This window comes from Vigna unguiculata, chromosome 10 (genome assembly GCF_004118075.2).
Source record: "Vigna unguiculata cultivar IT97K-499-35 chromosome 10, ASM411807v1, whole genome shotgun sequence".
Taxonomy (NCBI): domain Eukaryota; kingdom Viridiplantae; phylum Streptophyta; class Magnoliopsida; order Fabales; family Fabaceae; genus Vigna; species Vigna unguiculata.
Window position 1 is genome coordinate 26,586,970 of NC_040288.1, and position 24,854 is coordinate 26,611,823.

At 38.1% G+C, this 24,854-nt stretch overlaps 1 protein-coding gene across 1 annotated transcript; it reads left to right on the top strand.

The window, feature by feature from the left end:
- Positions 1-21,808: 21,808 nt before the first annotated feature.
- On the top strand, positions 21,809-24,578 carry LOC114166646 (7-methylxanthosine synthase 1-like). The gene is made up of 4 exons (XM_028051402.1): positions 21,809-21,991; positions 22,154-22,564; positions 22,715-22,972; positions 23,374-24,578. Exons 1-4 carry the CDS (start codon positions 21,905-21,907, stop codon positions 23,737-23,739), a joined length of 1,122 nt encoding a protein of 373 aa, XP_027907203.1. The 5' UTR covers positions 21,809-21,904; the 3' UTR covers positions 23,740-24,578.
- Positions 24,579-24,854: the final 276 nt, after the last annotated feature.

The window sequence follows — 24,854 nt, forward strand, 5'->3', positions numbered from 1 at the left end:
TGGCATTTCAGCAGATAAAGGAGATGATCAGCAGTCCCCCAATTATGAGCCAACCGGTAGAAGAATTGCCTCTGCAGTTATACTTATCAGTCTCGGACGACACGATTAGCGCGGCCTTAGTACAAGAAAGTCCGGAGCAACAACCGATATACTTCATCAGCCGATTATTACAAAGCGCGGAAACGAGATATCAGTTGATAGAAAAGATAGCCTTAGCGCTATTGACAACCACGCGCCGATTATGCCAGTACTTTTAGAGCCATCAGGTGATCGTCTGCACCGATCATCCTATAGCCAAGATACTCAGGAACCCCGATCTGGACGGAAGAATGATCGCTTGGTCGGTTGAGCTATCTGAGTTTGGCCTCAAGTACGAGCCAAAAGGATCTATCAAGGGACAACATTTGACAGATTTCACCGCAGAACTCCACGGGCCGATCTCCTCGTCGGAACAAACATGGGTCCTCTTCGTTGATGGCTCGTCAGACAAACGCAACGTCGGAGCAGGGATTGTCATCGAAGGGCCGGGCGACTTTGCGGTTGATCATTCCCTGCATTTCAAGTTCAAAGCGTCGAACAATCAGACAGAGTATGAAGCGCTGATTGTCGGGCTGAGGCTAGCAAAGCATCTAGGCGCAAGAAGGATAAAATGTAATACTGATTCGCGACTCGTGGTCGGGCAAGTGCAAGGGGAGTACCAAGTTAAAGACGATCTGCTGCTGCAATATTATCACAAGGTACTTGAAGCCATGAAAGAGTTCGATGAAGTAACCATCCACCATATCCCCCGAGCAGAGAATGCTAGAGCCGATAGGCTATCCAAGCTAGCAGAGGGGAAAGAGAAGGGTCAACTGAAAACCATCATCAGGCAAACCTTGATGAGACCCTCGGCAAGAGAATGCGCAGCAGTCGACCGACCATCAGACTAGATGGGCGAAGTGAGGGAACTCTTGAGAAAGTGCGATGCTGGGGAAGAGATGAAGCCGATCGAGCGGCGTTGGGCGCTTCAATTTGTTGTTATCGGAGAGGACCTGTACAAGCGAGGCTTCATCGTGTCGCTCCTCAAATGCCTGTCAGAGGAAGAAGCGGGGTACGTCATGAATGAGGTCCATAACGGCGTTTGCGGGATGCACACCGGACGAAAGACGATGAAGGCGCGAATACTCCGAGCGGGGTACTATTGGTCGACTATGGAGCAAGATTGTGAGGCTATGATACGAAGATGCGAAGGTTGCCAAGCCCATGGAAACGACGTCAGGAGAGCCCCGACTGAACTGCATAGCCTAACGGCCCCATGGCCGTTCGCATAGTGGGGTATGGACATCGTCGGCCTATTCCCTATCAGCATAGAGCAAAAGAAGTTCATACTAGTCGCCGTGGACTATTTTACCAAGTGGGTCGAAGCAGAAGCCATGGCCAACATCACCGCTCGGCAGGTCCACTCGTTTGTATGGCGGAACATTGTTTGCCGTTCAGGCTTGCTTCACATCATCATCACCGACAACGATCGACAGTTCATCGACAAGAAATTGAGGGATTTTTACAAGCAAGTGGGGATACGCCATGTAACCAGCTCGGTCGAGCATCCCCAGACTAATGGCCAAGCCGAAGCCATGAATAAGGTCATAGTGGCGGAGCTGAAGAAAAGGTTGGGAGAAGCCAAGGGAGCATGGGTGGACGAATTGCCGCAGGTCCTTTGGGCCTATCGATGCACTCCGCATGGGACGATCGGAGAATCCCCCTTCAACCTGACGTATGGAACACATGCTATGCTACCAATTGAAGTAGGAGAGCCGACTCTTCGGCGGGAGATGCAGGACCTTGACGTGAACTGCGGACGCATGCGAGAGGAATTGGACTGGATGACCGAGCGGAGAGAAAGAGCAGCCGTGCGAGCTGAAGCATGCAAGAGGATGTGGCAAGGAGGTACAATGCAAAAGTTAAACCGAGGAGCTTCATCCGAGGAGACCTGGTGTGGAGGAAAACCAACGAGGCGCGCAAAAAATCAGCACAACGAAAGCTGGCACCGAACTGGGAGGGGCCGTTCCGCGTGACCGAAAGCCTGCAGAACGGAGCCTATCTGCTGGAATACCTGAGGGGCAAAGAAATACCGAATACATGGAATACATCGCATCTGAAAATGTATTACAGTTGACATTATAAATGAAACGAGCATTTCATGCAACTCCAACTAACTGACCAATGGGGCTCCCTACGGGACCCGAGCAAAAGTCTGACCGATCAAGGCGTGGGCTTCCACGAGGAAGCCCCGCTCGGTCAGCACCGATCTGGGCGATCTAATTAACCCCACGGGTAAAAAAGTGACACGAGCTGTCGGTTGTGATCAAGGCACGACGCCAACGATCTAAAGGAATTAAAATTGAAGGCGTAACAAAGTCGGACCGTTCGGGTCGTAAGCATAACAAACAAACAGAGCCAACAACACTAGAGAAATAAGTCGTAAATCATGAGCCGATCGCCCCATTAATAGCCAATCGTCACATTTGTTCAAACACCAAGTTTACAAAATGGACCGATGGCTCGTGCATTAACATCAAACTATTATAGCAAATGGCCAATCGCCAATGACAGATAAATAGAGCAAATGGCTGATCGCCAACGTTAACAACAAATAAAGAAACGGTCGATCGCCAACAACGAAAGAAGAGCAAACCAATAATTAAGAGGGAAAAGCTACTTGCCATATACATGTAAATGTTTGTCAAAAAATGGCCTAATAACTGATCGAACGCGATCGACCACAAGGCCGATCGGACTTGATCGATTATATGAAAATATACAAAATTAACTTAAACTAAGAGTTATCAGCGGGAGGAGCGGTCGCTTCATCAAGCTGGTCGAAGACTCTTTCCAGCTTCCCGTCAACCACCCCCAAGTGAACATCAAACCGATCGGGGGAGTAGTGATAGAAGAAAACGGCATGGTCGACGGCGTTCTGGAAGCTCGTCTCGTATTGAGCAAAGACCTGCTCATCAGCAACGCGCAGCTCGGCCTGATACTCTTTGGCCTTCTTCTTCCAATCTGCAGCCGATCCGGCGGCGGCTAAGTGCTCCAAAGATAGGTCATCAAAGCGTCTTTAGAGCTTGCGAAGCTCGTCGGCCGCCTCCTTGGCCTTCTGCTGCTCCTCCTTCGCCCGATCATCCGCAGCCTTGAACAGACCATCACACTTGGCATGCTCAGCCTTGATACCATTCAAGCGATCGAACTGAGTCTTCAAGTCCGACGCGAAAGCTTTCACTTCTTGGAGCTCCACCTTCGCCGCCACGAGCTCCTTCTCTAGACTCTCGATCCTGCTCCGATCAGCCCATGGAAACTTGGTGTAAATTCCGGCCAACCTGAGGGTCAGTTCCCCAGCTGTCGGCAGAGCCTCCTCCTCAGATACGTCCCTCAACATATCCTTAACGCGAGAACCCAGATGGAAGGAGACTTCCTCATCAAGCCGAACCTCGCCATTGAGGAAGGCGGTGGCCAAGGACCCGGAAGCCTCAACCTTCGTGCTCTTCTTGGACGATCGGCCGGTGGAGGAGTCATCCCTCTTGGTCTTTTTTCCTTTATCTGCCGCGGCCACGGGAATAGTAGAGCCAGGGGGCTTCACGATAAACCGAGGCCGGGTGACGACACCCGATGCACCGGTCGGAACGGTGGTGACAAGAGAAGGACCCGTCGAAAGGGCGGCGGGGACACTCTGAAGGGGTGCAACCTCTTCAGCGGGATCATCCTCCCTTCGTCGACTCTTGGAACGGGCCATGAATTCAGCATTAGAAAGTGTCGTTCGGGCCATGATATCTGCAAAGAAGAAAAAACGCGTAAGTTAATTGTAACCCCTACAACGACCGGAAAGATCAGAACAACTAACCATAAACCGCCCTCGGCAAATCCGGAGAGCGAAGGCATTGGATCAGCGGCCTCGGAGGGATCTTGTCGGGCAGGGTCTTGAGGACGGCTAGGTCAGCCCGCTCGGCGGGAGTTAAACGGTCTTATCCCCAGGGATTAGTAGGCGGAGGTAACGCCGTCCAGTATAGGGGGAACTTCGGCCGACCCTCCTCGTCAAAGATGTACTTTCGGCCCCGACCGGGAATCGCAACCTTGAAAAACCCGGTTTTGAAACCCTTGTACGAGTAGAGGGTGAACAAACTCTTGTTCGCCCCAAGAAAGGAAACCCAGCCTTTCGATGTCGTGGGACGGGTCGTATAGAAGTGCTGGAACAGAGGCATGATGGCTGTCAGACCGGCCGCTCGGCAAAGAACCTCGAAGGCCTGCATGGACGCCCAAGCGTTCGGGTGTATCTAGGTCGGCGCACATTGAATTTCCTGTAGCACCGCCATTTGCCAATCAGCAAACGACACGGTCAGACCCAGATCGTGGAAGAGGCAAGCATAGACATAGAAGAACTTTAGCTTCGCCGCTCCCTTGCCATGGTAGACCCTCTCGTTGCTGGCACACACCTTTACCCGCAGAAACCCGTCCTCCACCTCGTCATCAAAAACCTTGGTCCGCTCCACCAGATCCCCAAGATCGTTACCCCATCGGAACCTCATCACATGCGTGCGCGACTCATAGGGGGCCCACTCGTATCCCTGCACCTCTGGCAAGTTGGCCTGCTCCCCCTCATTGTGAACGTCGATGCTGATGACGTCCCCACTCTCTTCAGAAGTGACGACTTGCTCCACCGCTTCAGCGACTGGTTGCTCGGCTTCTGGGCTACCGCTGAGAAGGATGGGAGAACCCGCCGAGGTTGATACTCCCCCGAGCGAGGTCCCCGCGTCTGAGGAGCTGAACAAAGCGGAGATCGAACCGCCGCCCCCGGACATCTCGACCGCCCCACCCGAGGACCCGTTTGAACTCGATGCGCTGGAAGACATTTTTTACCTGTAGAAAGAAGAAGACGATCGGTGGCTCGGGTAGAAAGAGAGAGGAAAGCGTGAAAATAACGACAGCCACACATACCTATTTATAAGAAGACTGAGGGACACGTGGCAGCTTTAGGACCACACGATCACGCGCAGATCAATGACCCATACTTTGTGACGCTTCAAATCCTAACTGACAGGCACGATCTACGAAGCAAGATAACTGTCAGGGGACCCCGTTGACCCATCGACACTACAGTCTTAGTAAACCTTCTCACTTCACCTGCATCATCGGTCTAGGCTAGGGGGCTTGTGTACTGTATGCCCTATCGGGCTATCGGCCATGCCCAGTCCTCAGGTCCATCAAACAAGGCCGGGAGGGCTCGTATATAAAACATATCCACCAGTCGAACGGCCTCACGGATGAACTGTATAGGACCATCGGTCAATCGGTTGAATAAATGAACCACGTATTACATCGTAAGGGACCATCGGTTGATCAGTCTTGCAAACGAACCATATTAAAGGCCATCGGTCTATCGGTATCACAAACGAACAACATATTATATCGTAAAGAATAATCGATCGATCGGCCCATATATTAATTACACATTACTCCCTAAAGGATCGTCGGTCGTTCGGTCCCACACGAATAGCGTCTTAACTTATAAAGAACAATCATCTGATGAGCCACCAGGTCGATCGGTCGATCAATCTCCTAAGTGATTCGCGTAGCGCTTTATATATGACCATCGGTCGATCAGTTATAAATGAATTATTCACTTGTTAAAATAAGAAGATAACCAACCTAGTCAAGCGGCCATCGGTCGCACGGCCAAACAACACCAGTCAATCGGATTAATTAACGTTAAACAAGCCAGTAATCTTGATTAGAGGATCATTGGGCCGTGATTAAGGAACCCTAATCACAAGCCCACACCGGAAACTATAAATAGGGCCCAAAGGTAGGTTTGTGAGGATCTTTAATTCGCATTTATTACGACAATTATATTGATACACCGATCGGTCCTTAACTAACTTAAGCATCGGAGCCTTTTAGACAGGTACCTCGATCGTTTGTGCAACCGATCGAGCGAGGAAGTGAATTTCTTGGAGAAGAAGTTATTGTAGTTGTGAGAAGAGGAGTTTTCAAGAAGAGGAGTAAGATCAAGGAGGTTCTTAGTAGGCTCTTGGTCCCTACACCCGAAACACTAATAGTTTAAGAATTAATTAAAAACAATTAAGCTGTTGCTTTCTAAAAACCAATATTTAGCAACATGAAATATCATTAATAAGAACCTGGGATGTTTTATTAAATCTGATTAATGAAAATTGTAAGACCCGAGAAAATGACATTTTAAAAGTGATAGTGGTTTAAAAATAGTGAGACTCGATTATTTTAATATTAAAAGGTTTTAGTATAAATAGAATTGTTATAAACAAGTTTCATTATTTTAAAACACACCATATCTCTAGAAATCACTTTTTTAGAGTTCTCTAACTTGTCTCTAGAGGTTTTGTCTATCTAGTCGTCTGATTGAAGAACCGAGACCGTAGGATTGATCCTCTCGACGAGCTCTTCAAGTTGGACCGATCAGCTTCTCCGTTCGCGTAAGTTGAGTTTCCGCTCTTATTTTAGTCTTTTCTATTTTCTGTTGCATGCAAGCCTTCTTCCGCTTGCATGTGACGTTTTAATCATCAGTATGAGTCTCTGCTGATCAATGATGATAACGGTATGTCCTGATCGTTCTTGTGATGTTTCTATGTGTAGATAGAGCATCTTGTAAAGTTAGAGGTGTTGACGTTTTTAAGGCGTTAACGTTTATAAAGCTGTCTAAACAAGATAACAGGTAAGGGAAGCTAACTGTTTTGCTTGAATTTCATATAGAAATCATTCTGATGACTTTGAATTGCATGATTGGGTGTTTTATGAGTGCTTGAATTGTGTAATTGAGTGTATGATTGGATTGTGCTAGATTTATGGACTGTTGCATGTGAGAACAGAAGGGGGTATCTGGTATTTTTGCCTAAGCGAGCAACTCTCGCCTGAGCGAAAACTCCCCTGTTTTTGCACGAGATCTCGCCTAGGCGAGCAAGTCTCGTTTGAGCGAGAGTCACTCTCGTCTAAGCGAGACAACTTAGCCTGAGCGAGAATTCGCCTAGAGTTTGGGTTGTTCTCTATTTCGAGTCTCGCTCAGGCAAGAATGACTCGCCTTAGCGAGAGAGCACTTTTGCCTGGGCGAGACCTTCCAGCTTGGGCCAGAATCCCTGCAACTGAGTGTTATTCCCTTGTTTCTAATGGATGAAGCTATGTTTAAATGTTAAAATGTGAACTTAGTTATGATATGCATGAATTGTTATGACTGGTAATATGTGTGGTGAAATTGCATGAAGTTGGAATATGAGAAGATGTGGTTGAATTACGATTTCAAGGGAAATTCTAAGAGGAATGTTTTAGTGTATGTAAGGACATAAAGACTCAGTTTTGGTTGGTATCCTAACGCTTCAATAACCATTAAGGCTCATGTAGAGCATAATGGATTATGTCGGGAGGAGTAGTAGGAGGTCCTAGTCTATGGACCCGATTCAGTCACAAACGCGAAGGGGACTTACCTTGGGAGTGGTTGGGTGATAACCCCTTATGTCCAAACTCTACAGAGTTTGAGAATCGTCACAAGTGCACGCCACCAAGAGATCCAATGTCGCTTACATAATCCAGATATTGAATCTAGAGTAATATATCTGTACTATGTTTGTGGTGGCCTATGTGATTCTGGTAAAAGTGAGAAAGACTGCATGGTTTGTTTATAATTGAATTCCATGATTTTTCTTATCAGATTAGCTTACCCTTGCTTTTTGTGTGTTTGTCTCGTGTTGTATGTTTTTCTTTTGCGATGATCACCTATTCGGTGGGAGTAGATGTGGTTGCAGTGTCAAAGGCACTTCTGGAGGATGAAGAGCCATCATTTTAGTGTTGAGGAGGAGGTTTCCAATGGGAGCTTTAGCAGTGGTCAGTTTAAGTATAGAGTTTATTAGTTTAGTTTAAGTGTATAAGTGATATATTTTTATAGTCATATCTTTTGTAAGACTGTATTAATATATTGTGTACACTGGATTATCTGTTTTGGAACTATGATGAAACTCCCTATTTTTATTAGTTTTAAGTTGTTGAAATTGGGATGTTACATTTATGGTATCAGTAGTGGATGACTTGAGGGTTGTGGGTTTGTCATGTCTTGTTTGTGTTGGAGTTCGAGTTTAGTAGAGTTTGTCTTTGAAACCGAAAGTATTAAGAACAGAGAACGTCTTGATAAAGTAATGAGGGTGCACACTCATAACTAGATCAAAGATTTTTTTCCTTTCTTAATTTTAATGGTTTGAGGAAAGAAGAGTGATAAACAAATAGTTTTGGCTATCAATAGATTTTAGAGTTTTGCTTTATGTGTCCATGTTTGTTTTGTTGCACCTCTGTGGTTTGTGTTTAATGTTTATAGTGATAAAGGAATGTAGATTCAAGGTCAACTTGACCTGCTTACCTTTGTGAGGGTTGGATGTAGTTTTTGAGATAACTTTTTTCCTCAAGGATATAGGTTTGTTGTATGAAGTAGATCGATGAGCGAGGAAAGTTAAGCTTTGGGTTAGTATACTGGATAAAGATGTTAAAATTCAGCATCAACGTTTAGACTAAGCAAGCTTCAAGGGTAGGCTCACGAGATCGAATATCAAAATTTTCCTAAAAGGAGTTGGATTCAGAGGCTAGAAATATGGAAGATATCAGTGTATGCCAGGGAAACAACGTTTGAGAGAATCAACTTTGTTCTACATTCCGGCAATGTTGAGGTTCAAACATAAGCAAATACAAGTGGTGTTAGGAGTTGTGTCATTGGATATAGTCATATGGCCATATCTAGTGCTTTCTTGGATTGGTGAAAGAGAAGTAATTGGCAGATCCTAGGTTGTAGGAAACGGTAAGATTGCTTGGCATCGAACAAGCTAAGAAAGATAAAGATCTTGAAGTGTAAAAAGACAAAAAATCTCTAATGGGAGCTTAAAACAGAGCAGTGTTTGCGGATCAGTTAGATAAGGTGATGTTTCCTAAGTAGAAAAATAATATGTGCATGAGAATAAAGTGGCATAAAGGTTTCATATTAGGTTCAATAATCAGAAGGAGATGTTGGGATCTTTTCAGTAGATAGCAGGATGTTTCAAGGAAAAGTAGTTCATGAGTATAAACTTTAACATTGGGCTGAGGTAGAGAAATTCAAGTGTGGGAAGAAGAAGCGGACCATTAAGTTCGATCTTGTGGGAACGATAAAAGCTAGAGAAGGCAGAGTACCGTAAATAATGAAAGGAGAAGAAAAATCTTAAGTAGTTGGAATTGTGTCTACGATAGTTGGTGCTGGAGTTGTTAATGCAAATTATCAAATTCAAAAGGTGGTGTTTGGGATATGAGTTTTGGTTTCGTTCGTGATCATAAAACATTGGTGTCGTCAATATGGTAAATGAGTTATGGTTAACTGCAAGGAGGAGTTGGAGTTTGAGTTGATAGTTTTTCTTCTATGGTGGACAAGTGAATATTTCTTGGATGTGTGGTATGTTTCGGGGTGATCAAAGGATTCAAATTCAAAGTCAACTTGAATTACTTTCTTTACAAGGTTTGGTCGAGAGCATAAATCTCAAGGGTGACTTGGTTGTTTTTCAAGCTCATTCGGGTGGAATGTGGTATCATAGGAAGTGATGTTCCTTGTTTCAAGAAGGTGAGTAAATGGTTGTGCATCAAGTATGGAACAAGTTGAAAAGTGAAGACAAAGTGTTACCGGTATGCGTGTTTATATAGTAAAGGCACGCGAAGAACATATGCAAGGGATCTTAGTGGTGAAACAATTTTAGTTATGTTATGAAGTAGATGTTAGAACAATCACTGACAAGCGGTGGGGTTCATTATGACATTGATATCTGAAACGTAACCAGTGTCAATAGTTTTACATTGGATGATTTTGCTAAAAGTGTGGAGTCAAGACAACAGGTGGAGAAGTCCTTAGAAAAGTAATGGTTTAATCGTAGTGTGTCATCGTGAGTAATCCAGTCTAACAAAGTTTGGAAAGAGAAGTAATTATATGTTAAGATCTATGACCGTAAGTGGTTAAGATGAGTGGGAAAAATGTTAAGGGAAAGGAAGTTCTAAGAGTGAGTTTAAGTAAGGTTTTTCAAGAAAGTTGTTATCAAGGTTTTGCAACAAGTTTCTCAAGTGTGAAGAGAGTCGTCAAGACGTTGAAGAAGAACATGATCGACGCTTCAATGATTGATTATTCTTTGCGGTCTATTGTGGCTAAACACATCAGGTGTGAAAATGGTTGTTGATCAGAGTGACGCAGCGGAATAATGGTGGGGTATACTTATCAATAGTGGGAATACATGAGACGGGGAAATATCTTACTCATGACTTGGTGGTTGACATGGTAGCGAGTTCTCTAAAATAGCAGAGGTGTCAGTGTTATGAAGATTTGTTAAAGATGTTTAGTGATCATCAACAACTAGAAGTATGGAGTTGCATAGAGGGAGATGGATAGGAAATGGGAGAGATCAATCGAGCTATGGTTTTGAGTTGTGCTATCACCTTAGAAGCGGAAAAGTACTAGTATGTGTTTTAAGCAAAAAGAGAATTGTAGTGGTTGGTTCGATAATGAAGAGTAAGAATTGATGGAGAGATGGTTGCAGATTAGTGGTTTAATAAATGTCGAGGAAGTGTCAGAATTTGGTGTCGTTGTTGCCGCAAGTGAAGGGTCTATTCTGGAAGTGGGATAGCATTATTATAGACTTTGCTGCTCTGGTCAAAGTTAGTATGAGAAGCATGATGTCATGCGGATGGTGGCGGATAGGGTGGTCAAGAATGTTATAAAGTTGTATGTGATCAAGTCAGATGAGTGGTTCCTCAAGGAAGAAACTAGATAATGGGAAGTGATAACAATCACGTTTTAGGTTGAGATTGGTTGCAAATCTTTAAATTTTGGTAAACACCTACTAGAAGTAGTGGAGAACATATGGAAGGTGAGTCGACATATCAGACATAAGTGGGTTGGTTAGGTGTAAAGGACAATTCAAGTTTTAAGGTGCAAGGTGGAGGGTTGCTTTGAGAGTAGTGACTAATCCAATATACACTTTTAAACATATATCGCTTATCACAGAGGTAGAGTTTTCAGTAAGTTTAGGTGTTGCAATCGTTAAGTTAGTCATGTCTAGGTGGTTGTTGTAGAGAACATGAGGAGAGCACAATTTTCTTTCTATCTTACGAGTGTATTTTCGGGGACGAAAATTTTTCTTGTTGGGGAGAATGTAAGACCCTAGAAAATGGCATTTTAAAAGTGATAGTGGTTTAAAAATAGTGAGACTCGATTATTTTAATATTATAAGGTTTTAGTATAAATAGAATTGTTATAAACAAGTTTCATTATTTTAAAACACACCATATCTCTAGAAATCACTTTTCTAGAGTTCTCTAACTTGTCTCTAGAGGTTCTGTCTATCTGGTCGTCTGATTGAAGAACCGAGACCGTAGGATTGATCCTCTCAGCGAGCTCTTCAAATTGGACCGATCAGTTTCTCTGTTCGTGTAAGTTGAGTTTTCGCTCTCTTTTTTAGTCTTTTCTGTTTTCTGTTGCATGCAAGCCATCTTCCGCTTGCATGCGACATTTTAATCATCAGTATGAGTCTCTACTGATCAGTGATCATAACGGTATGTCCTGATCGTTCTTGTGATGTTTCTATGTGTAGATAGAGCATCATGTGGAGTTAGAGGTGTTGACGTTTTTAAGGCGTTGACGTTTATAAAGTTGTCTAAACAAGATAACAGGTAAGGGAAGCTAACTGTTTTGCTTGAATTTCGTATAGAAATCATTCTGATGACTTTGAATTGCACGATTGAATGTTGTATGAGTGCTTGAACTGTGTAATTGAGTGTAAATGATTGGATTGTGCTAGATTTCTAGACTGTTGCATGTGAGAATAGATTGGGAATCTGGTATTTTTGCCTAAGCGAGCAGCTCTCGCCTGAGCGAAAACACCAGAAACTCATCCTATGTCTCTACACGAGATCTCGCCTAGGCGAGCCAGTCTCGCTTGAGCGAGAGTCACTGTCGTCTAAGCGAGACAACTTAGCCTGAGCGAGAATTCGCCCAGAGTTTGGGTTGTTCTCTGTTTCGAGCCTCGCTCAGGTGAGAATGACTCGCTAAGCGAGAGAGCCCTTTTGCCTGGGCGAGACCTTCCAGCTTGGGCGAGAACCCCTACAGCTGAGTGTTATTCCCTTGTTTCTAATGGATGAAGCGATGTTTAAATGTTAAAATGTGAACTTAGTTATGATATGCATGAATTGTTATGACTTGTAATATGTATGGTGAAATTGCATGAAGTTGGAATATGAGAAGATGTGGTTGAATTAGGATTTCAAGGGAAATTCTAAGAGAAATGTTTTAGTGTATGTAAGGACATAAGGACTCAGTTTTGGTTGGTATCCTAACGCTCCAATAACCATTAAGGCTCATGTAGAGCATAATGGATTATGTCGGGAGGAGTAGCAGGAGGTCCTAGTCTGTGGACCCGATTCAGTCACAGACGCGAAGGGGACTTACCTTGGGAGTGGTTGGGTGATAACCCCTTATGTCCAAACTCTGCAGAGTTTGAGAACCGTCACAGGTGCACACCACCAAGAGATCCGATGTCGCTTACATAATCTGGATATTGAGTCTAGAGTAATATATCTGTACTATGTTTGTGTTGGCCTATGTGATTCTGGTAAAAATGAGAAAGACTGCATGGTTTGTTTATAATTGAATTGCATTATTTTTCTTATCAGATTAGCTTACCCTTGCTTTTTGTGTGTCTGTCTCGTGTTGTATGTTTTTCTTTTGCGATGATCACCTATTCGGTGGAGCAGATGTGGTTGCAGTGTCAAAGGCACTTCTGGAGGATGAAGAGCCATCGTTTTAGTGTTGAGGAGGAGGTTTCCATTGGGAGCTTTAACAGTGGTCAGTTTAAGTATAGAGTTTATTAGTTTAGTTTAAGTGTATAGGTGATATATTTTTATAGTCATATCTTTTGTAAGACTGTATTAATATATTGTGTACACTGGATTATGTGTTTTGGAACTATGATGAAACTCTCTACTTTTATTAGTTTTAAGCTGCTGAAATTGGAAAGTTACAAGAATCATAATTATACCGATATGGTAATTTACCTACGTGAAATATGATAGGTATAATGAGTACGAAAACAATTAACTAAAAAAAATATTGAGGTTTTGCAAATTTCCAAATACCATAAACACAAATATTATGGTTGAGAAGTCTATGAAATTTCCAAATACCAAATACGTCTTAATCACACCAATAAATTCATAACTTTGTTCGATAATAAATACAAGATTTCACAAAATGTTAAACTTATGGTAAAAATGAAAATATCTTATACCACACAATAAAAAAATTGTCTTAGGTGATACCCAAAACTTTTACTATATCATAAATTTGAAAAATGATAGAAGGATCACATTTTCAGAAATTTGGTTTCAAGATATTTACTTTAGTACATATAAATTAAAGATGAATGGATGTAAAAATTAGTACAAAGACATTTTTTTTAATAATATGCATTTTTTAAAGAACCTTCTTCTATTGATGTTGAAAGATTAATTTATTAATCAATTGAACTAGATAATGACTTGAAACAACATGTTTTCACAATGGTTAAGTATATTTTCATTTTATCAGCAAAAAACTTAAAAACTGAGTGTAATTCACTATTAATCGATTAGGATAAAAGTTTAACCCATTATGTTAGTGCTAAAAAAATAATAAGAAGACATGAAGCACATTTAATTGATTACGTCTAACATCTAAAAGATTAGATCGGTATTTCTGTGAAAATCACCTTTTCGCATTGAATCAATTAGGTCTAGTTGCTAATTGATTAATGTGATAAAAATTTATTTGTAGAAATAATGTGGAACAATTTAATCGATTAGATTTCTAAGATATTTGATTAATCTAAATATTTACAACAAATAGATGTGAGAGACAGAATATCATGGTTTTTTTTAACAAATATATTATGTTGTGACATTTAAGTAGAGTAAAATTAATATTATAGTTTAATATGAAATTTTTGTTGTCACATAAAAAAAAAAAGCCTACATGCTGTTTACTAGAGAGAATGATTTAGATGATTTTCATAAAATAAAAACTCAAAGATAAAATAAATATATAATTTAATTCAATAAAAACACAACTTCTAAAAACAATATATATATATATATATATATATATATATATATATATAAAAGAATATATTTTACAGTTGATATAAAATTATATAAGACAATAGTAGTATAAATAATTTTTATTTTTCTAAAAATTGAATTTAAATAAATTGAGTTATATAATATAAGTTTTAAGAAAAATATTTTTGTAAAAAATAATTTTATTTTATAAATCTACATAAAAAATACATACATAAAATTAAGTTTTATACAATTAATGTTTCTTCCACTAATAATTTTATTTTAATCACTCGATTAATTTTTTTTAAATATTTAAATAAAATTTATTAACAATAATTTCTACCATGATTATGGTGACTCGTCCTTTTCGCCATAATACATGGAAGAGAGCTCGCCAAAGATCACCATGGGATTACACATTTGAAGAAGTACAAAGCGTAGTTAGGTGCATTGTAAGTAACTCAAACCAATTGCAAATTTTAACTTTTATTAACATATTTTTGTAATTGTACCTTCAAATTTTTGGATTGTAGGTTGAGTTGGTGGATCAAAACACACATGGATTATTCATTCCTAGGGGCATGAAGACATATCGGTGATTGTCATTGGTTGTCCAAAGCATTTTGGACATGTTTGTGGTTCTGGAAAATTTGTACACATCCAAAAATTCTTTGGTCCTTCGTCAGCTCATAATACTAAAGCGCAACTTAGTGATATAAGGGCAAAGTTGTTAGCAGACATGCAAGCAAAGTTAGCCTCTCTCAGCCCAACCTAGCAATCCCCTCACAAACCTTGTCCTATTTGTATAAGCACAAAAGGAAGTTGTGATGTTCCTCCTTAAAAGGCTTCTCTCACTATTGATGTAGATTACGAGCTATTAATTGATGATACCCTTGACTGCTTGGTGGCTTTAGGTAATTTGTCTAATTATATTGTTTGTGTTGGGAAGATTTCAAAATTAACAAATAAACAATTGGAAGAAAAACCCGTATCAAATCTTTCATAAATAAATAATATGAAAAATAATAAAATACATAAAATAGAGAAGGGAGTAGCCAACAAACATCAAAACTTTTAATGTGGAAAAACCTCAATATGGAGAAAAAACTCAAGAGACCTAGTCTAGTAAAATCTTCCACTAATAATAATTATTGGGTACACCACAAGTTTTCTTGGAGATTCGAAAGATCAATAGAGAATTATTCTATTTACCAATAAGGTGGATAACAAACCTCAATAAGTACTTTAAATAAACAACAAAGGGAACCTCAATAAATGAGATGAGGAATAAAACCTTTTCTCCAATGTAGCTTCTTTTCACAAACTTGTACATGATAAACTAGTTGCTCTTTTATTCTTTTTCACTCTCTTTGATGGCTTTTTTTCTTTTCTCACTAGAGGCACTCATAACTTTTATCTCTCTATCTCCTCACACTATTTTCTATCATAACAAATCTAATGGAAGGGTTGCTTATTTTAAATTGCATAATGGGCTAGGAGCCCATAAAAAATACCTTCTTTTTATTTTTCTTAATTAAATCAGTGTGGGCCTAATAAGTTAGTGACTCACATGATAGTTTGGTACGTACTTGTTTAGTGAATTATATTGTTTGACTTATTTTACAAATATTGTTGGTTACCTTAGGTAAAATGTATACATTAGAGTCAACGATACACCATGAAACCATTAAAGTTGATATGATGAGGGTGGTGGTTGTAGACGTTCAAGATGCTATTACTCGAGTTCTTGTTCCCACTTAAAAGGTTGAGATAATGGGGTAGGCCCTTGGATATTTTATCCTTTGGCCAATTAATTGTCCTTAGTTGTTTTTATTATGCATTTTCCTTTTTTATTGGTGTAGACTAATGTTATTTAATTATTTAAATATGTATAACATGTTGGTGTAGAAGGGGGGGGGGGAAGATGTGAATGAATCGTCACCACAATCATCACAACTGACAATTCTGGAAACTTTGTGCAATTGCAATGACGATCTCCTTATAAGCTATACAGTTAGAAATGTTTGTCGAAGTCACAAATAGGACTTCTAGCCTCCTTTTTTTATATGTCAAAAGGATGTTTTTGAAGTTCTCTCTAGTATGTTATGTGCATTAGTATTAAAACTTTTGTTGTTGTAAGTAAACTTTTATTACTTTTCAAGTTTGAATATATTCAATATGTTATTTTAATATCATTTAATTTCAATGTTTAAAGTCTTTACATTGTAGATGCACTAAGAGGAAGAATACACACACACACACACACACACACACATATATATATATATATATATATATATATATATATATATATATATATATATATATATATATATATATATATGAATTGATTGACCTTATTGCCATTAAAGGCATCAAGAATAAAGGTTAAGAGGTGCATAAGTGTATTTAGCACCTTATTTGAAACAATAAGTATGTCTTTTATAAATTAAATTATATTTATGTAAAACTTAATTGTATTTAATATTTGTTTGAATATACAAGGGTACTAGTAGTTGCTAGTAATTCTTCCTCAACACACCAGTGCAGTGAGGGCTTTTGGCCCCGGTTACTTTCGTGATTCTGCCTCGGTTTTAGATCCGAGGCATATTGGGGCGAGGCCAAAAAGCACCCCCTTTTGGCCTCGATTATCACCCGAGGCCATAGAGTCTGTTTTCTGCCTTGGGTTTGGGAGAACCAAAGCCATAGGTGTTCAATATTTTTTTTAAATGAAAAATTTCGCAGGACCTTTGGCCTTGGTTATGGTATGAACCGAGGTCATATACCCACTTTTGGCCTCGATTTTGGTAAGAGTCGAGGCCTATTCTACTATTTTTTTTTTAAATAAATTTTCTATTTTATTATGATTCCCACATTTAAACCTGCTTATTTTTCACAGAATAGCACAAACCAAAACAGAATATTTTCTCAAACATCCACAATCCAAAAACATTTAAAAGATAGTTGGAATATTCACAATCCAAATACATATGTCATAATCAATACTATTGTACATTTGAATTATGAACTTTGCACATGCTATCCTACCAAAGTTTATGGACTTCGTGGAAATTGGCACAAGACGCTTGAATATCTGCAAAATAAGACATTAACATTAACTTAAGTTAGTATATAGAAAAACAACTTTAGTATACCAAACTTTAGTATATTACAAAGTAATTGTTTTAATTCAAATATATATTACCGTTTCGCAATTAGTTGTAATACGAGCATGCACAATGGTTGTCATCCATTGCATTATATAGTAACCGCACTCATATGAACCGGTTTGTCTATTACACTACATTACATCAAAAAGATTAAAATTAATTAAGGTAGAAAATCAAATCAAACAATTATAAATATATGGATAGAAATATCAAACCTGGAGGGAGCACCATGCAAGACATTTTGCCTTAGTCGTTGATCTCTCTAACAACATGTTATGTCCAATAATTGAACTATGATAAAAGGAATAAGTTAGGATACTTTTATATAACATGTCATATTCATAAGATTGAGATTGAGGTTTCTTACCAATCTATCACTTGTCTAAGATGGTTGGGGGGAAGGCGGTGCAAAGAGCAAAACCACACAGCAAGGTTCTCCCTTAGGAAAACCACAAGTAATTGCCAATGATGTCTGAGAAGAAAATAAATTCAAAGAAGATGCACAATTGAGAATTCAAAAATCTACAATGCAAGAGTACCTAATCATGAAAAATGAAACCACAAAACTCAAACTATTACAATTCATAATAGAAAGAAAAATCAAAGCAACATAAACGAACCAAAATGGCAAAAAAAAAAAACAAAATGCGTAGGGAAACTAATTTTTCGAACTCACCGGGAGCGAGGGACAAAGATTTAATTGATGACGCGCGACGATTGATGACGGATGCTAGTCGGCGATAGAGGCGGAGTGTGGTGGTGGTGGCAGCGAAGTTCGCGCAGAGTTTTTGAACTGACCCGCAGCGGGAGGTGATTTGCAATCGGTGAACCTGGATAGTGCGACGGAGGTAACGACACACAACTATTGACGGCGGATGTTGGTCGGCAACAGAGGCGGAGTGTGGTGGTGGTGGTAGAGCGGAGAAATTCGCGCAGAGAGAAGAGAGTTGGGGAGACCATGAATAGTAGTTAGGATTCTTGAATTGGGAATTTTAACAGACTTTATGGCCTCGGTTCAATTAATAACGAGGCCAAAAGCCCTCTTTACTGCCTCGGTCCTTAAAGAACCGAGGCCAAAAGCCTGATGCTGGTGGCATTTTTGAAAATTTGAAAACTAGGCTGCCTTATATGCTTCGGTTAATTTGTAACCGAGGCCTAAAACCCCCTTTATTGCCTCGGTCCTTAAAGACCCGAGGCCAAAAGCCTGACGAAATTGCAAAAATGCCACTGCCTCCTTATAGGCTTCAGTTCAGCTGCAATCGAGGCCTATAAGGCGAAATAAAATGTCAAATATGCACTAGTGACAGTCTCTTGTGATTCTCTTGTGTTCATTACACAAGAAACATAACACTTTGGCAATTAAAAGTACAATACATGTGTAACTCTTTTATTAATTTATTTGTTGTGTTATATAATTTACAGAGTGGTTGATGCTTATTCGATGTTGTAGGGAGTACAGATCGCTTCTAGAAAAAGTTGTAGTTCATTGCGCCAACTCTAAGTAGTTAATCTTCAGACTATTGAAATACAATTATCAAGTTTATGATATTCTATGAATTTAACTTGTAGTGCTTGTATTAACCAGAGAGCTATGAGTATGGATATTATGTGATGAGCAACATGCATAGAATCATGTCTGCAAACATTGTTGACTGATGGAATCTGGTAAGATGTACAATTTTTAACTCACATCTTAAGTATTTATCACTAAAAGATTGTTGGCTCAAATTATTCAGTGTATATTTTTTGTGACGCGTCTCCAATGGAGAAAGAAGTCTTAAACGAAGTTTCATGAGCATTGGGCTTCGTTTCTTTTGAGTGTTTATAAAAGGTGATGTTAGGTATTTTATGAGCTTTCATGCAAATATTAGGTTAGGATTTTATTTCATGTAAATATTAGATTATATTATGTTATTACAACTTTGAATGAAAATATCTCTTTTGTGGCTTATGTGGCTGTGTTGGATATTATATGTACTTTTGTATGTGGTAAGGAGCACAAACAAAACTTCTATTAAAAAAATCACTTTTTTATATTGTGGCCATAACTGGTATAAAATTTCAATTTTTAAATTGGTTATGGCTTTAAAAAGTATAAAAAATGGCACGTTTTGTACATATTGCACCTTTACTAGTATAAAAAGTGACTTTTTATATAGAATTTTTCTTTCCAAGTAGATTTTTTATTCCTGATTTTAGATCTGGTATAAAAGTTCACTATTTATATTGATTCTGAAATTAGTATAGAAAGTTTTAACTTTCTATACCCGTGTTTCTATATCGGTTCTAAAATTGGTATGGAAAAACTTTTTTAACTGACAAAAAAAATTATGCACTGATGAATATGGATTTGCATTTGTGATAAATCCATTTAAATGGACTGAAAACAATATAGATTGGATATCAAAAATTTCAGGTTTTACAGAGGGGGTTTCACTGGGGAGAATAACACCAATGAGACCTGAGCCTAACCACATAAGATACTAACACCACTCTCAACCCAAAACCTTAAGGCAATGGGTTTATGGGCCTTGATCCTTATATGGTGCTCTACTTTCTCAATTCTGGTCAATGTGGGACTTAGACTCACACTTGGATTCCTAACAATCTCCCCTTCAAGGGTGAGTCCCTTCAACCATATTGGTACACTCCCCCTCCAGCGGAAGCATCCCCAACCACGAGTACTCCTTTTCTGTACCTCCGTTCTTCTTAACGGGACACGCTTACCTGAAACCCTTGTCAGGAAGACTTTCGATACAAGGACCATATTGCACTCGTCTGAGCCGGTTTCAACCATCGACTCTAATACCACTTGTCAGGTTTTACAGAGGGGGTTTCACTGGGGAGAACAACACCAATGAGACCTGAGCCTAACCACATAAGATACTGACACCACTCTCAACCCAAAGCCTTAAGGTTTTTGGTTGAGAGTGGTGTCAGTATCTTATGTGGTTAGGCTCAGGTCCCATTGGTGTTGTCTCCCCAGTGAAACCCCCTCCTTATAAACCTGACAAAAAAATATATTTTGGTCCATCTCAACGCTAGAAATATATTTTGAAGTTTGAGAATAAAATGATTATATTTTTTTCATTATATTATATTGACAAAAACAAATTTGATTGAATTTCAAACGATAAAAACATAATTAAGTTTACCTATTTTCATTCCAACTATTTAGTTTAAAGACAAGTATATATATTTTATTTTAAAGGCAAAACAAAGTTCTTAAAAATATTTCAGGACAAAAACATTTAATCCTTATTTAAATCATTTCCAGCTTTACACACAATTATCAATTAATTTTCATTTCTTTCGATTATTGTACTTTTATATATATATATATATATATATATATATATATATATATATATATATATATATATATATATATATATATATATATATATATATTACTTTAATCCCATGAGTGATGCATGTATAATTAATGTGTATCTCGAGGCATACAGACATTTTATGCACGCGATAAATATTGTTTCTCAACTGTTTTATAAAAATATTTCTGATATATTAATATCTTCCTAAATTTAAATTTGAATTATTGTAATTACTTTTATATTTATTTTAAGTATGACATGCTAATATTATATATTGTATTTTTTTATATCATAATATTTTCATTGCTTATAGAAAAAGTGTAATTAAGTCTCCCAACTTTAAGGTTATGAAAATAAAAAATATCCTCCATTATTGAATAAAAGATAAACGTAGGTTGTTGTATGAAAATAAAAAAATATCTTTCATTATTGAATAAAAAAGAAACGTGCTAGGCTTTCTCCTTTCTACGGACCACTTTTGTTTCTTAGCACGAGTCTTGATCAAGTATTTCTATGAATTTGTTGCTTGTTTCCCTTTTATAAATTTTAAAGAAAAATGATAGTTTAACAAAGTTTGATTTGATAAACTTTGTCAAACAATAATTTTTGGTAAAAAATATCCTAAAATTTTATTGTTTTATTTTTTTAATTTTCATAAAAAAATTATTCTATTTAGTAATTTTGTCAATCAAAATCTTTGTCAAAAAATGATTTTTGAATTTACAAGGCATATTTTGAATTTCATCTTCAAAGAAATAAAATGACTCATACTCATCCTAACAAACGGATCATCCTAACGGACCTATGTATAAGATTTTTTTTTTATTAAATGCACACTTGACAATTTACTTTTAGTTGTATTTTGGTATCGAAGGATAATATAGTAGATATAAAGTGTGTGTAAAAATTTACTGGGTGTCAAAATAATATTACGTTTTGAAACTTTTCATAACCTAACATAATTCTTGGTGACTTTTGTGTTGTTGTCTCAAAACAATAGTACCGTTCTATGTATAAATGTTAAAACTTTTCATAGCTAAGATAATTCTTGGTGACTTTTGTATTGTATTGTTGAGTGTCAAAATAAAATACCCTTCTCTATATAAATATTATGTTGAAACTTTTCATAGCATAAGATAATTCTTGATGACTTTTGTATTATTGTTGAGTGTCAAAATAATACTCTTTCCTGTATAAATGTTGAAACTTTTCAAAGCCTAACATAATTCTTGGTCACTTTTGTATTGTTGAGAGTCCATGCATTACATAATGGCAACCGAGAGAGTGCTTCATATGAAGGGTGGAGATGGAGAAACCAGCTATACCAAAAACTCCTTACTTCAGGTATTATCTGTTTTCTGCTTCAGAAACAGAAAAAAAGAGTATCATCTGTACAACCTATACATCATAATAAAATAGAAAGATGGTCTTCTTTTTTGTTTTGCAAATTTCCTATAAGTCATATTCAATATTATAGGAAGGTAACCCAAGTTAAATTTGTTGCAGAGAAAAGTGGCAAGCATGGTGAAACCTATACTTGAAGATACTGTAAAACGGTTGATGTCAAACTTTAGTTCAGAAAGGTGTTGGAAAGTAGCAGATTTGGGATGCTCTTCGGGGCCAAATTCACTCTTTTTTGTGTCAAACATGTTAAGCATAATGGATAATGTTAGCATGAGCATAAACCATCGTAAGCCACGTGTATTTCAAATTTACATGAATGATTTATTTGGAAATGATTTCAACACCATCTTCAAGTTGATCCCTGACTTCTTCCAAAGAATACATGAAGAAAAAAACGACAACCATGGACGATGTTTTATTCATGCAACACCTGGAGACTTCTATGGAAGGCTTTTTCCTGATGATTACATCCATTTCTTTCATTCCTCCTACAGTCTCCACTGGCTATCTCAGGTCAATTGTACCCAACCTAATTTTGTATCATTGCGATGTAGTATCTTTCATTCAGATTTTTACTTTACACGTACCCAAAAAATGCTAAATTGACTGTAGCTTTACGAAAGTTAAATTATTTTTGTTCAACCTTGACATGGTATCATGCAGGCACCAAAAAGCTCGACCAACATAGACGAACCACTCAACAAGGGAAATGTTTATATAACAAATACAAGCTCTCCTTCTATCCGTGAAGCATACTTCAACCAATTTGAAAAGAATTTCAAACTTTTTCTAAAATCACGTTCAGTGGAGTTAAAATCAGATGGTGTTATGTTACTTACATTAATTGGTAGAGATGAAACTCATAAAATTGGTAATCCTGTAGAGGTAATTGGAATGGTACTCAATGACATGGTTCAAGAGGTAAGAGATGAGGTCTGATAGATATTTGGCCAAAAAGCAGTTGTATTTTTGTGTACGTGTCAAACATTTCCAAGCCAAGAAATATCACAACCACTAACTTCGCTTTAAATTATTTTCCTTTTGATTTCACATCGCACATTAGAATTCCAAAACGAAAAGCACATGTGTTCAGTTTGAACTATGATTTAAAACCAGAATTTACACCAAGTTTTATAACAATTTATATGTTTTCTTTTAGAAAGGTCGTATTTTATTGTTTTATCATTTATTTCACATGTTGTTTTGCATTGGGTGACCCTTGTGGTGTATATTTTGTGCTTGCTAAAGCCAGAAATTTGAAAGACTCTAGAGACCAGCAATAAGAAAATAAGGTTGTTTTATTTATTCTTTGTGATTTATAGGGTCTGGTTGAAGAGAAAAAATTAGACTTCTTTGATCTACCTATATATGGTGCCACTGCCGAAGAAGTTAGACAAGTGATTGAAGAAGAAGGATCTTTTGCCATTCAAACATTGAGGACTTTCAACATAGGTTGGGATGCAAATCTTCACGAGGATGTCGATGATTCTATACTTGATAGCAAAATGAAAGGAGAGTTCGTAGCCAAGTCCATTAGAGCTGTTTTTGATCCTCTTTTGTCCGTTGAGTTTGGGGAAGATACCATGGATGAATTCTTCACAAGATATGCAAAGAAAGTTGCCAGTCTCATTGAGTTGGAGACGTTGGAGTACACTAATGTGGTAGTGTCCATGAGCAAAGTTTCTTGAACATGTGCAATCGACAAGAAAAATAAAATTAGCTTCTAAATATCGATATTGTCCAAATTGTGAAGCTATCAAAGTTTGCTTAACCGATTTTAACACGACATAAAAAGTTAATTTTTTATGGCAAAAAGCGAGTGTACAGCAAAAGTTACATTGATTTGTTTATGACCTTTGACACACTTAAAACCTATCGTACTCACGATATTGTTACGTCATAGTGGAAGTGGATACTTCCTAAAATGTTTTGATAAGCTAGAAAACATTGAAGAAGGAGTCATCATATCCATCTCACATTTGAGGACTACTGTGCTATTATCACTATCAAGGTGAATCCTGAAGAAGCGAGGAGTTGCTAGTGTGGGGTTTAAAGGTAACATCCTACACGCCTCCTACTAACCTGACAGTCACTGAAACTCCACTCCCAACAACAACTCTGGAACAACCCGCCTCTGTGCAGATTGATGGGCAGAGCAGTGAAAGTACCACTACGCCAACCAATGTTTTCACGTCATTGAAGAGGAGGTTAACTCGTAAAACAAGACCCTTCGTGACCTCTAGGGTCGAGCTCCTTGATGACAACCGATCTTCATTTGAGGAGCCAATGATGGTTTGCCCACTAGGTGGCAAGCCAACCAGGTCACAGGTCACAAATTGGTATCATAACCGAAATCACGACAGGACGACAAACAAAAAGAAATACAATTTGAAAACAAAGTTTGGAGTAATCATAATAGTTTATTGTGAAAAAACTACAAGGTCCACGAAATTTGAATTTTGAGTCCAAGAATCGGTTATACTAAGGGATAGTGTTAGCACCGTACAATGTTTGACTAAAGACAAGATCTTGAATCAAATGTGCAAAATTGATGTAGTTTTCTAAAATGTTTATTTTTCCAAAGATTTTAAGAAAATTGACTATTCAAAAGAAACAAATTTTTATTTTGTTTTTATTTTTTTTAGGCTCCACAAAGATTGAATTTGTTCCTACATATTCTCATTCAAAATGAAAAAATAGGATTAGGCAGTTCTTCGGAAATACTATTTGAAATTATGAATTTACTCTTTTTTCTTTAATTTTTTATTTTTTTTTATATTTTTAAATTTTTTTAGAATTATTT